General features: G+C 44.6%; 2 protein-coding genes across 2 annotated transcripts in view; one reads left to right on the top strand and one right to left on the bottom strand.

The window, feature by feature from the left end:
* Positions 1-14,606, top strand: part of LOC141073979 (gastrula zinc finger protein XlCGF66.1-like) — a 393,515-nt gene that overhangs the window by 113,394 nt on the left and 265,515 nt on the right. The gene's annotated exons all lie outside the window — the stretch shown is intronic.
* On the bottom strand, positions 4,633-5,953 carry LOC141073976 (uncharacterized). Its single transcript, XM_073561503.1, has one exon. The coding sequence runs from the start codon at positions 5,808-5,810 to the stop codon at positions 4,686-4,688; it is 1,125 nt and encodes a 374-aa protein (XP_073417604.1). The 5' UTR covers positions 5,811-5,953; the 3' UTR covers positions 4,633-4,685.

Raw genomic sequence — 14,606 nt, 5'->3', positions numbered from 1 at the left:
TGTGTGATAGGATTAGGGGTCTGCAATCCGCTAGTTTCCAACCTCTCTGATTTTCTGGGCTGAGCTTGTGTTTTGTTTTTTCCTCCTCGGTGACTCAATTATAACAGAATCACCAGCCATACCGCAGATTCTAGGGTACTCAAAAGCAGGAAGGAATTGTTTAAAAAAAAAGAAAGGAAAAAGGGAAAAAAAAAAAAGGTGTCAGAATTTTTTTTTTGTGTATATTTTTTCCTCTTTTTCTCTGAGGCCGTAGGAGGAATATTATTATTTTTTTTCTGATGGAGTTTAAGCAATTGTCTGATTGTGTGGAGCAGCTTGCTGCTGAGGTGCGGGGAATTTCCGCCTACCTTGCTCGTTCACATGCTGCTGAACCAAAAATCCCCACTCCTGATGTGTTTTTTGGGGATCGGTCTAAATTTTTAAATTTTAAGAATAATTGTAAATAATTTTTTGCCTTGAAGCCTAACTCATCGGGGAGCTCTGCGCAGTAGGTTAAAATTGTCATCTCCTTGCTGCGCGGCGATCCCCAGGATTGGCCATTTTCTTTAGTACCAGATGATCCTATTCTAACTAATGTGGATGCATTTTTTCAGGCCTTGTGGTTGTTGTATGATGAACCTAATGCGATTGATCAAGCTGAAAAGACCCTGCTGGCATTGAGCCAGGGTCAAGATTCTGCAGAACTGTACTGTCAAAAATTCCGAAAGTGGGCGGTCCTCACCACTTGGAATGATGGTGCCTTGGCAGCTCTCTTTCGGAAGGGTTTGTCAGAAACCGTAAAAGATACTATGTGGGATTTCCTGTTCCCTCTGGTTTTGACGATTCTATGTCATTAGCCATTCAGGTTGATCGGCGTTTACGTGAACGTAAAATTATACGGGAAATGCTGCTTCCTGTTGAACAAATGTCTGAACCTATGCAATGTGATAGAGTTTTGTCTAGGGCGCAACGTCAGGAGTTCAGAAGGCGTAATAAGCTGTGTTTTTTCTGTGGAGATACATCTCATATTATTTCTGTCTGCCCTAAACGAGAGAAACGTTTTGCACACACATTTGCTGTAGGTGGTGTACAACCTAAGTTTCTTCTGGCAATTACTCTGATCTGCTCCCTGTCCACATTTTCTGCTAAAGCCTTTGTGGATTCAGGAGCAGCCTTGAACCTAATGGATTTAGATTTTGCTAAACGTTGTGGTTTCCCTATGACACCCCTGCGGACGCCTATTCCTTTGAGGAGTATTGATGCTCCTCCTTTGGCGAAGAATAAACCTCAGTTTTGGACCCAGGTGGTAATGCGGGTCGCCCCAGACCATAAAGAAAATTGCAGATTTTTGGTGTTGCATAATTTGCATGATACCATCGTGCTGGGGTTCCCCTGGTTGCAAATCCATAATCCAGTTTTGGATTGGAAATCTGTGTCTGTGGTGAGTTGGGGTTGTTGGTGTGCTCTTAGTGACACTCCTGTTTTCTCCACCTCTCCCCAGTTGCATGAGGTTCCTGACTTTTTGGCTGATTTTTATGATGTGTTTAGTGAGAGTAAGTTTGCATCTTTGCCTCCTCATAGGAGTTATGACTGTGCAATTGAGCTGAGTTCGGGGTGTAAATTTCCCAAAGGTCGACTTTTTAATTTATCTGTACCCAAACATGAGGCTATGCGTTCTTATATTAAGAAGTCGTTAGAGAAGGGTCATATTAGACCATCCTCTTCACCCTCGGGTGCTGGATTTTTTTTTGTGGCCAAGAAGGATGGTTCATTAAGGCCCTGTATTGACTATCGCTCCCTTAACAAAATTACTGTTAAATATCAGTATCTGTTACCCCTGATTTTTGACCTATTTTCTAGAGTTTAAGGTGCTTGCTGGTTTACCAAGCTTGACCTCAGGGGGCGTATAATCTTATTCGCATTAAGCATGGGGATGAATGGAAGACAGCGTTTAGTACTCCGGAGGGACATTTTGAGTACCTGGTGATGCCTTTTGGGCTCACTAACGCCCCTTCTGTCTTCCACTGCTTCATGAATGATATTTTCCGGGACTTTTTGGATAAGTTTCTGATCATCTATTTGGATGATATTTTGATCTTTTCCAGGGATTGGGACTCTCATGTGGAACATGTTCGGACTGTGTTACAGATTTTGAGGGAAAACTCCCTGTATGTTAAGGGATCGAAATGTCTTTTTGGCGTACAGAGGATTTCATTTTTGGGATTTATTTTGTCTCCATCAACTATTGAAATGGACTCGGTCAATGTACAGGCCATTTATGATTGGGTGCAGCCCACTTCTTTGAAGGCTCTCCAGAAGTTTCTGGGTTTTGCTAATTTTTATCGTAAGTTTATAGCCAATTTTTCTGTTATTGCCAAACCATTGCCTGATTTGACTAAGAAGGGCGCTGATTTGCTGAATTGGTCTCCAGAGGCTGTTTCTTCTTTTCAGGAGCTGAAGCAGAGGTTCACTTCTTCTCCGGTTTTGCGACAACCCGATGTCTCACTTCCATTTCAGGTGGAGGTGGAAGCTTCAGAGACTGGTGCAGGAGCTGTTTTGTCCCAAAAAGATCCTGTAACATCTAAAATGAACCCCTGTGCCTTCTTTTCCCGAATGTTCTCTCCTTTGGAACGCAACTATGATGTGGGGAATCGAGAACTGTTGGCTATGAAGTGGGCATTTGAGGAGTGGAGACATTGGTTGGAGGGAGCTAGACATCAAGTTGTGGTCCTCACTGACCACAAGAATTTGATCTACCTTGAGTCGGCTAAACGCTTGAATCCGAGACAGGCCAGGTGGGCCTTGTTTTTCACACGTTTTGATTTTGTGGTCTCCTTTCTCCCGGGCACTAAGAACGTTAAGGCTGATGCCCTCTCTAGGAGTTTTTTGGCCGATTCTCCTAATGTGACCAAGCCTGCTGCCATCTTAGGTGAGGGGGTGGTTCTTTCTGCCATCTCGCCTGATTTGAGACGTGCTCTGGAGAAGTTTCAGGAGGATAAGCCTGAGCGTTGTCCCAGTGGTAGGTTGTATGTTCCTGACCAGTGGAGGAGGAAAGTGATGTCTGAGGTTCATTGCTCCGCGTTGGCTGGTCATCCAGGTATTTTTGGTACTAGAGATTTGGTGAGTCGGTCTTTTTGGTGGCCTGCCTTGTCTCGTGATGTCAGAAATGTTGTGCAGTCCTGTGGGACTTGCTCCCGATCTAAGCCTTGTTCTCGTTCTAGTGGGTTGTTGATGCCTTTGCCGGTGCCCAGGAGGCCATGGACTCATATTTCAATGGATTTAATTTCTGATCTGCCTGTCTCAGAGAGGATGACTGTTATCTGGGTCATTTGTGATAGATTCTCTAAGATGGTCCATCTTGTACCACTCCCTAAGTTGCCATCTTCCTCAGAGTTGGTGCCCTTGTTTTTGCAACAGGTGGTTCGCTTGCACGGGATTCCTGAGAACATTGTATCGGACAGAGGAGTTCAGTTTGTCTCTAGATTCTGGAGGACCTTTTGTTCCAAGTTGGGAATTCAGTTGTCCTTCTCCTCTGCATTTCACCCTCAGACCAATGGGCAGACGGAGAGAACAAACCAGACTTTGGAGGCTTATTTGAGATATTTTATATCTGCTGATCAGGATGATTGGGTCTTATTTTTACCCTTGGCCGAATTTGCTTTAAATAATAGAGCTAGTTCTGCCACTTTGATGTCACCCTTTTTCTGTAACTTTGGGTTTCATCCTCGATTTTCTTCAGGGCAGGTGGAGTCTTCTGCCTGTCCAGGGGTTGACACTGTGTTGGAAAGAATGCAGCAGATTTGGGACCAAGTGGTGGATAAGTTGTCTCTTTCCCAGGAAAAGACCCAGTGGTTTTCTAACCGGCATAGGACCATTGGTCCCCAGATTAAGGTGGGTGATATAGTCTGGTTGTCATCAAAGAATATCTCTATGAAAGTGGCTTCTCCAAAGTTTAAACCTAGATTTATTGGACCTTACAAGATTTTGGAGATTATTAATCCGGTCTTTTTTCGGTTGGCTCTTCCTGTCACATTTAAGATTCATAATGTGTTTCATAAGTTCTTGTTGAAGAGGTTTGTTGAACCAGTGGTTCCTATGGTGGCACCTCCTGACCCTGTGTTGGTTGAAGGTAACATGGAATATGAGGTAGAGAAGATACTGGATTCCCGCCTGGCTAGACGGAGACTCCAGTATTTGGTTAAGTGGAAGGGTTATGGTCAGGAGGATAATTCCTGGGTCTCTGCCTCGGATATTCATGCCGAAAGATTGGTGCATGCTTTTCATCGAGCTCATCCTGATCGGCCTGGTGGCTTGGATGAGGGTTCAGTGACCCCTCCTCAAGGGGGAGGTACTGTTGTGAGCTCATCTGTTCATTCATCTTTTGTGTCCGAGGATCTCCCTCTTCTGGTGAAGGAAGGTAGTGAGGCTGATTACCAAACACCTGATCAGGTGGATGGTGACTGGGTAACGGGAACTTCTGACTGGATATAAGGCAGCCGACGCCCTTCTGAGTCGCTGGTGACTTCTCTGCTGGATTCTTGGAGACTAGTCTGATTCCTGCTTGCCAAAGATAAGTTTTTGCTCTGCTATTGAACTTATCAGTTTTGGTTTTGTATATTTCCAACATTTTGAACATGAAAAAAGCTCCCCGTATGACTTCCCTGATGTTTATTAAGAGTTGATTTCAGTAGAAAACATTTCCCACATTAAGAACATGAAAAAGGTTTCTCCCCTGTGTGAGTTCTATGGTGATGATTAACCAAATCTGATTTCTTTGTAAAACATTTCCCACATTCTGAACAGGAAAAAGGCTTCTCACCTGTGTGAGTTCTCTGGTGCCTAACCAAATCTGATTTCTGGATAAAACATTTCCCACATTCTGAACAGGAAAATGGCTTCTCACCTGTGTGAGTTCTCTGGTGTCTAACCAAATCTGATTTCCGGATAAAACATGTCCAACATTCTGAACAGGAAAAAGGCTTCTCCCCTGTGTGAGTCCTCTGGTGAGTAACAAGCAGTGATTTACGTGCAAAACATTTCCCACATTCTGAACATAAAAAAGGCTTCCCCCCTGTGTGAGTTCTTTGGTGCCTATCCCAATCTGATTTCTGGATAAAACATTTCCAACATTCTGAACATGAAAAAGGCTTCTCCCCTGTGTGAATTTTTAGATGTATATCAAGATTACATTTTTTTATAAAACATTTCCCACATTCTGAACATGAAAAAGGCGTCTCCCCTGTGTGAGTTCTATGGTGGTTAACAAAATGTAATTTCCGTGTAAAACATTTCCCACATTCTGAACAGGAAAAAGGCTTCTCCCCTGTGTGAGTTCTTTGGTGCTTAACCAAATCTGATTTATCAATAAAACATTTCCCGCATTCTGAACATGAATATGGCTTCTCTGCTGTGTGAATTCTCTCATGTGTAACAAGATGTGATTTCCGGATAAAACATTTCCCACATTCTGAACAGGAAAAAGGCTTCTCCCCTGTGTGAGTTCTTTGGTGCCTAACCAAATATGATTTCTGGCTAAAACATTTCCCACATTCTGAACATGAATATGGCTTCTCTGCTGTGTGAGTTCTCTCATGTGTAACAAGATGTGAATTCTGAGTAAAACATTTCCCACATTCTGAACAGGAAAATCTATTCTCTCTTATGTGAATTTTTTCACGATTAAGAAAAGTCTTTTCAAGAAAACTATTTCCATATTCTGAATATGAAAATGGCTGCTTTCCTTTAGAATCAATTAATTTTTTACTGCTTCTATTGTGATTTTGATTTTCCTTTGTAGTTGGTAATGAACCAAAAGATGGGACCTGTTTCATAGGATCAGATGACAGATCTTTGCTGTGAAGGGATGATGGTATATCTGGAGTAACAGCAATCACTTCAGTTGTATCCTGTGAGATCTCAAGATCATCAGATTTAAAAATTGAAGATGTCAGCTGTCCCTCTGATCTCCTGGTACAGTCATCTGCTAAAAATAAAACCAATTAATAATTTTGAATAAAATATCCTAAAATTTTATACTTTTGAACATTTCTACTCAAGCTGTCCAAAAAAAATACAAGCTTTTTAAAAATATTGAATTATTCTCCAATACAATGACAGTTCACAGTCTAATCGAAAGCCTCATAGCATGAACCAGTGCATCATGGTGCTCAATGGTTTGTTCACTCTGCCTCCCAAACATGGAATAAAAAGCCAACAAACAATGTTATATAGGTGAAAATTATACCAATAAAACTTCTACTCATCACAGGGAAACACAAGACACCTCTATGGTCCATCATCAGACAGAGGAAAACCAAAAGGTTTCCACAATATTTGTGGGTCAAAAGCTCTTGAAAAGCAACATGGCTTCCATAAACCAATCCAGCAATATCCGCTCTCCCAAAGTCAAATATCCACTCTCTTCTGAGCCTTGTAGTGCGCCCAAACCATATTTAGCATCCATATATGTGGCATTACTATAGTGAGAAGAACCCACTTAATTTACGGTGTATGTCTCCTGGAGCACAATCTGGGCATTATGTGTTGGATAATAAAATGGCAAATGTGCAATTTTCATGTTGCAACATCCAGTGCGAGCTAATTTCCGTAAAGTGTCACTACTCCCATAGAATAATTCACTGAGGGTTATAATTTCCATAATGGAGTCACTTTATGGGGATTTCTACTGCTTTAGTTTCCTGTAATTTTGTTATATTAGGGCATCTGCAGATGGTGTGTCCCCTCTCCACTGGAATCTGCTCCTGCGATGTTTGGTTCCATCACCAAGCAGCGCCTTATTTATTGTGCAGGCGTTGCTGGTAATAGAAGAGACGTTGAAACCAGAAGCTCTGGGTGGCGCTGGCTCTGTCCAGCCGCTAAGATTAGGGTGCCTGAGACCAGTAGTTTCATCCAGCCTGGCAGTATGGGTTTGTGTGCTGTCCATCAATCTGGTAGCAATCTGCTACCTGCTTAAGCCAATTAGAAAGCACCAAACCCTACTAAAGCTTGAAGCCTATTCCCGGAATCTGCCAGATACAGCCTTGTTCTCCTCTGGTTCAGTCCTCTGTGCTCAGCTGGTGTATTTGTTTCCTGGTGTAATCCCAGCCCGCTTACTGACTACACTTGTGTCTTCTGATTTTCTACTTTCTCTGCTCTCCTGGTTATGGCCAGCTACCTGACTATTCTTCTTGCCATCTCACTCCATAGAGTAGCAGGTAACACCATGACCCAAGCCTAGGGGTCTCTGTGTAAGTCCAGAACCATATAGAGGGGTTAAAGGATGATGAGCAAGGCAATCACTGGGATCTGGAAAATAGAGTAGATAGAGCCAAGCCTACTCGTGGTGGCCATCTTTTCATCTGCCGGGTGATCACTAACAGTGCTCCCAATACATCGTGTCTGCAAAGTATTCCATCAAGATCTGTGTACGAATAGCTAAATGGCGCTCCTTCCTTTCTTACCCCTACCATGTGCCCAGAGAGTAGTGTACAACCATATATAGGGGATTGTTGGATTCAAGAGACATTGGGAAATAATTTGTAAGGTCCATTTGTTTCCTATTATCCTGGTGAAAACTCTCTGGGTAATTAGAGTATGGGGCACGGTGGCTCTTGGCAATCTAAACTATCGTAAGGGCCAATATTTTCTGTCAGATGAGTTTCAAGAAGAAAGATTAAACATTTGTAGAGAACTTTTTATAATAGTGCAGAGGTGATGTGTCTTAAATTTAGATCTCAGGCATTTGGCAGAGGTAATGGAGACCTTATTTTAAAGGCTACCAGGTAGTTGCAGACTCACATAAGTGAGGCAGGCCGATCACACCATCATCAGACTACCATACAAAATGAACCTGTACCAAAAGAACTAGAATAAAATACATGTTACCGTATTTTTTGGATTATAAGACGCTCCGGATTATAAGACGCACCCCAAATTTTGAGGAGAAAAATAGGAACAATTTTTTTTAACAACATGGTGGTGCTTCTTAAAATCCATGCATCTTATTGCTGTGGTGAAGCGGGGTCCCAGGGTCGTTGCTGGAGGAGGCAGGAGTGGGGTGATGCTGCAGACCGCAGGGTGGGATGAGGGGGGGTGTCCAATGTGCAGTGCGCCGCTGCGAGTGTTTGGTGCTGCTGGAGTGCCTGGCGCTGCTGCCCGGGGTGTCTGCTACTGTGGGGGGCTCTGTCAATATTTCATGAAAGGCCAGAGCCCCTTGGATGTCCTGTGCAGTGGACTCCGTGAACATGGCCACCGCCGGGAGGTGGCGCATGCGCAGATGGAGATCTCGGGATCAAGATCTTGGGAGATGAGATTTCAGCCCTGAAATTAGATCTCAGGATTCTAGGAAGCCAACAGCATCATTACCCTCCGCTTTCTCTTACAGGCCCAGCATAATATTTTTCTTCAAGTAATTTTCTAACTTGTCAGCACATTCTACGTACGCTGTCATTTGGCTTTATAGTTTACAGATCTGGGCAGGTAACATCAGCATTTTGAGGTGGATGGATCCTCCAGGTTCTAAGTTCTATAGAAAAGGGCTTTCAATGCCCAAAGTCATTTGAACAGTTTTGGGTGGAGGAGAATGTTGTGGTCTAGAGGCAAAATGGTGATCATGGTGATACGGCCGGACTACACCACCGATAAAGCAGCCACAGCCGGTGACTGAGAGAATCTGTGACTTCTCTGCATTCAGTGTTCACTACTCACCTGGGTAGTCATATGTGGGAATCTCCTCTTTACACCGCTCATCATCTCTCACATATGTCTCTGTAGTATTAATATGGGTCAGATCTTCACCCTGAAACACATATTGTAAAAGTCACAGACAGATGGAGAAGTCCCATCTATGATCAGCTCTAATCCTGCCATCTCCACCGTTCTCATTACACAAGTTGTTGGAATATGTTTAGTGCAACAACTCCATTCCTGTGTATGAGTGTTTAGTTGCTAGTTTTGTATGCTGTTTATAAAGTTTTTAAAAAAAACTTGCGGAGGCTCACACCTCATGTGACTGTATTTCCTGTTTTCCTGCTGTGTCTGTGTATGAGAGAAGCAGCCTGCTGTAGATGCTGCACAGATAGAGACACACAAATTATTTATTCCTGATCTATTAAGCTTATCATATATTGTTCCTGATTAGGGATGAGCGAGTAGTGAAATACTCGGACTCGCTGTACTCGTTATGAGTACCTCCTAATACTCGGGTACTTGCAACGAGTAGCGAGTCAAATGTAAGTCTATGGGAAATGCGAGTAATGGGCGGTGTGTGTGTGATGGGCTAGGACTGTGCAGGGACTGTGCCGGGCTGTTCGGGACTGTGCTGGGCTGTGCAGGTACTGTGCGGGGACTGTGCTGGGCTGGGCGGGATTGTGCTGGGCTGTACGGGAGTGTGTGTGGACTGTGCTGTGCAGGGACTGTGCAGGCTGTGCCGAATATTGCGAGGCGAGTAGTGAAATTTACTCGCCAGGATTCAAGTACCGCATTACTCGCCGAGTACCGAATCCTAACGAGTATACTCGCTCATCCCTATTCCTGATTGTTTCTGAATAAACAAGTTCTGTTGTCACATGCTTGAAGAGAATCGTGAGTAATCCGCTGCCAACACAAGTTCTGTGATGTATTAAGAGAAGTATAGAGTCTACATCACGTCAAATAATTATTCTCATCTACTCCTTCTTGGTCAGATCTCTTCTCATTTCCCACATTCCTGCTTGCCAAAGATAAGTTTTTGCTCTGCTATTGAACTTATCAGTTTTGGTTTTGTATATTTCCAACATTTTGAACATGAAAAAAGCTCCCCGTATGACTTCCCTGATGTTTATTAAGAGTTGATTTCAGTAGAAAAAGTCTCCATGTACAGTGATTTATGGGGTTTATTTCTGGCCTTAGGCTTTCCTATATTACAAGAAAAACTCCAGAAAAATTAAAATATTTCTAAAGAAAATTGTCTCCAACAATTCTTGTAAGAAGAAAAAAATATGCAAAAAGCAGAAGACACATTTTATAATTTTTAACATGTTAAATATTTATTAAAAATAAATTAATCTTTTTGGGCCCCAGAACATAGATGTACACCGCAGGGACAGCACAGATGAGGCTTCAACAAAAACCCTGAAAAGCAAACATGACATCTAAGAAGGTGTGACAGAGTTTGGCTGAATGCCCCCCGCCTCCAAGTACTCGATAGTATGGGGCGGCCTAGTTACTCCGATACTTACATGCCTAATAATGGGGTCTGGGCTGCAATGTATGAAGGTCTATTAGGCCGGGCCAGAGGCAGGGTCCAATAAGTTACCTTATAACGCCCCCATACACATTAGGCTAAAGTTCCATGAAAGCTCTGATTTCGGGGGGTTTGGCCGACCATATAATGTATTTGGGGGCCTCCCGACAGATGATGTCAGGGCAGAGAAGGATCCGGCATCCTGAATTTCAGAGGATAATCCGTTTGTTCTTCCTGTAGATAATCCTCCTCTAGAGGAGTCTGGAGGCGAGTCTCTCATACAGACCACAGGAAAGCTGGAATATTTCTGTGTATGGGGGAGTCGGGAGAGATCGCCGTCTGCCAAATGACCGTTCAGCCAACTCTGATCTCATGTGTATGGGGCCGTTAGTATTACACTGACAGGCAGTGATGATACACGGCACTACAGTAGTACAGGGCATCACCGGAGCCATCAGAGGCTTGTATGTTGTATGATCGCACTGATCAGAGGGGTTTAAAAAAGGTTTAAAGTGGAAAATAAATCAGTTTCAGCAAAATAAAATATCCATCACTATATGGAAAGCAGAGTCACTGCACAATGTTAGTTACGTCACGTCCATAACTACTTTATTATACTCTATTATCCTGTACACAGTGGAGTAGATAGAAATCACAGATCCCACAGCAATAGCTGGAATTGGGCCCTCCAACGTAAAGAAAAAAAAAATCTCTCCCTCTATCTATATATATACACTGTTCAATAAAATGAAGGGAACACTTAAACAACAGAATATAACTCCAAGTAAATCAAACTTCTGTGAAATCAAACTGTTCACTTAGGAAGCAACACTGATTGACAATTTCACATGCTGTTGTGCAAATGGAATAGACAACAGACGGAAATTATTAGCAATTATCAAGACACCCTCAATAAAGGAGTGGTTCTGCAGGTGGGGACCACAGACCACATCTCAGTACCAATGCTTTCTGGCTGATGTTTTGGTCACTTTTGAATGTTGGCTGTGCTTTCACACTCGTGGTAACATGACACGAACTCTACAACCCACACAAGTGGCTCAGGTAGTGCAGCTCATCCAGGATGGCACATCATTGCAAGCTTTGGCAAGAAGGTTTGCTGTGTCTGTCAGCGCAGTGTCCAGAGGCTGGAGTCGCTACCAGGAGACAGGCCAGTACACCAGGAGATGTGGAGGGGGCCGTATGAGGGCAACAACCCAGCAGCAGGACCGCTACCTCCAACTTTGTGCAAGGAGGAACAGGAGGAGCACTGCCAGAGCCCTGCAAAATAATCTTCAACAGGCCACAAATTTTCATGTGTCTGCACAAACGGTTAAAAACTGACTCCATAAGGATGGTCTGAGGTCCCGACGTCCACAGATGGGGGTTGCGCGCACAGCCCAACACCGTACAGGACACTTAGCATTTGTCACAGAACACCAGGATCAGCAAATTCACCAATGGTGCCCTGTGCTCTTCACAGATGAAAGCAGGTTCACACTGAGCACATATGACAGACGTGACAGAGTCTGGAGACGCCATGGAGAGCGATCTGCTGCCTGCAACATCCTTCAGCATGATCGGTTTGGCAGTGGGTCAGTAATGGTGCGGGGTGGCATTTCTTTGGAGGGCCACATGATGTTGGGCTGTGAGCACAACCCCCATGGAGACAAAATTGTGCCTTTGGGTCGCCCTCCCAGGGCTGTGGGGTACCCGGTACCGGGCCGGTGTAAGGGGGAATGTGTCACAGCAGCAGTGACCCGGTCCATGGCCCTGGGCGCCCAATATTAATGGCGGTGGTGTTAATGGTGTTAAAGCTTATTTGAATAGTTTGTGACGCCACCCGTGGTGTTTGGCAAGGGAGATGTTAAGCCAACGCTGCATGCAGATCCGCGGGGACTGATGGTGTGGTGCAGCAAAGATGGTATAGCTCCCCACAGGTGGAGCTGTAGTCCCAGGGCAGTGTAGGTGCAATGGATAAGGAGAGGCGCAGAATGGTATAGATGCTGTTACCCAGATGTAGTGTTGCTGGAGGTGTTAGCGACGAATGAATGGAGGACACCAGAGCTTGCAGTTTCAACGCTTTACTCACAGTTCGTGGTACCCACTGGTGCCTGCCTCCGTGCCGTGTCCTCCGGGGTAGAGACTCAATCAATCAAGGCCAAGATGTGCCTTTCCTGAACGACTCCTCTATTGCGGCTTTTAGTGTGAAGAACTCCAGTACCGTAGTTCTCTGGAATTCCTCCTGTCAGATGTTCCTAGAACCTCACTTGTATGACAGACAGCGGTAGCCTCTTATCGGGGACTCCCTTCTCAGAAGTTCTGGCTCTCTATCCAGTTGCTGTTGTGTCCCAAGTCTTAGATGGGAGTAGTGCATTTACAGCCAACTACTCCACCGGTGTCTGCTGCAGAACCAGAAGTGTCCATACAACCTCGGGGACCGGGCCCCAGCCTTGTGCTGAGAACCTATAGGCAGGGTTCCTCTTCCAACCCACAACTCCTCTCTGTTCTCCTACTCCTTCGTTCCGCGCTGTTCCTTCTCTCTCTTATGGAAGCTTAGGTTGCAGTTCTACGTCTTTCTCCTTCTCTTCTCTTTCCCGTGCCAGCTGGATCAGATCACTGAGGCAGCTGCAGCACTCTTTCTAAACTGAACTCAAAACTAACTTCCGAACTGAACTCCTTCTCGATAGACCTCATGTCAGACTGACCTACGATCCTCAACTTTCCCCCTCTTTTATACTCTCTTGTTACAAAGCAGGGTTCTATGAAGGGTGCTCTGCTACCCCCAGCCTGAAGCTGCTAGGTGGACCTACTGAACTATCCTGTGTGTGACATGCAGGTGTTGGAGCGTGGAAAGGAGTTCCCAACTTACCTAGTTGGTGGGGCACTACACCTTAGGAGAAGGTGCAGTACATCTGTGGCGACTGAGCCTCAGGGGCGCCACACCTTTACCTGGAGATAAATTCCCAGTGGGGGCAATTTCCAAAATGCAATAACTTAAGTGGGAAATTCAGCTCTTTTCACACTTAAGGGATCTGTATATGGAGCCTACAAACTACAGTGGGGAAAATAAGGATTTGTTACGCTGCCAATTTTGGGGCTAAAGTCACATTTTTGTGAGGAAAAAAGTAAAATTGTCATTTTTTCCTTCCACATTGTTTAAATTCCTGTCACACTATCCGAATTCAGATATTGTCCTGTCAGAAAGGAGAATACAGGGAGCGAAAGGGTTAATAGGACTCACAGGAAGAACTGGCCCAGAAATCAGAAGATCCAGGAGTGTCCGCCACATATATGACTGCTCTGTGCACAGGACCTGTGATGAGGTCCCAGGAGGGGAGGAGTCAGGGGTCACATGATCAGGGGCCTCAGTTTGTGCAGGACTCAGTGTGCTGGAGGACTCCCGATAATCAGCTGCGTGTGTCGTGCTGTGTGATAGTCACAGCACCTGCATGGAGAGCGACACATGCAGCTGATTATCGGGAGCGCTCCAGGGATCCGGGGTCCCGATGCAGCTATTCGGTAAGCGATATTAGCCAATAACAACTTCTCCGACGATATTCGCTCATCTCTAGTAATAACAGCTCAAAGAAATTCACCAAACTTTTCATTAAGTTTAATAGCAAGACCCTATTAAATATTGAGCACCAGCGGGATGAAGCATTGACAGCGGCATGTAAAAGTGTGGGCGCCCCTGGTCAAAATGACCGTTATTGTGAGCAGTACTAAGATGAAGATGAAATGATCTCTAAAAGGCCGAACCTCTAAGATGACACATGGCCTTTGTATTCTAGGCAAAAATAATAATAAAAATAAAAAGAGACTTTTTTACAATTTCATAATTGCAAAAAGGAAAAAGGGGTGATGCAAAACTTTGGGCACCCTTGGAGATTTGTGTACTGAGATAATTTTGACCAAGATTTCACACCTTAATTAGCTTGTTAGGGTTATGGTGAGATCACATGGTGACCAGGAGCTACAGTCTGAGGAAAGGGCTAAAAAGCCTTCACTAGACCCCTGTACAGCTGTATAATGAGGCCCAGGCTTTATAGTGAAGGGACAGGAGTGAGGGCCTGTTCCCAGGAGCTACAGTCTGAGGAAGGGGCTAAAAAGCCTTCACTAGTCCCCTGTACAGCTGTATAATGAGGCCCAGACTTTATAGTGAAGGGACAGGAGTGAGAGCCTGTTCCCAGGAGCTACAGTCTGAGGAAAGGGCTAAAAAGCCTTCACTAGACCCCTGTACAGCTGTATAATGAGGCCCAGGCTTTATAGTGAAGGGACAGGAGTGAGGGTCTGTTCCCAGGAGCTACAGTCTGAGGAAAGGGCTAAAAAGCCTTCACTAGACCCCTGTACAGCTGTATAATGAGGCCCAGGCTTTATAGTGAAGGGACAGGAGTGAGGGCCTGTT

This window comes from Dendrobates tinctorius, unplaced genomic scaffold (genome assembly GCF_039654945.1).
Source record: "Dendrobates tinctorius isolate UK_male_01 unplaced genomic scaffold, ASM3965494v1 ptg000321l, whole genome shotgun sequence".
Taxonomy (NCBI): Eukaryota; Metazoa; Chordata; class Amphibia; order Anura; family Dendrobatidae; genus Dendrobates; species Dendrobates tinctorius.
This window is presented reverse-complemented; position numbering and strand designations above follow the sequence as displayed.

Bases quoted from the DNA above. Each gene is read 5' to 3' on its own strand.
- LOC141073976 (XM_073561503.1), bottom strand. From the start codon at position 5,810: ATGAAACAGGTCCCATCTTTTGGTTCATTACCAACTACAAAGGAAAAT.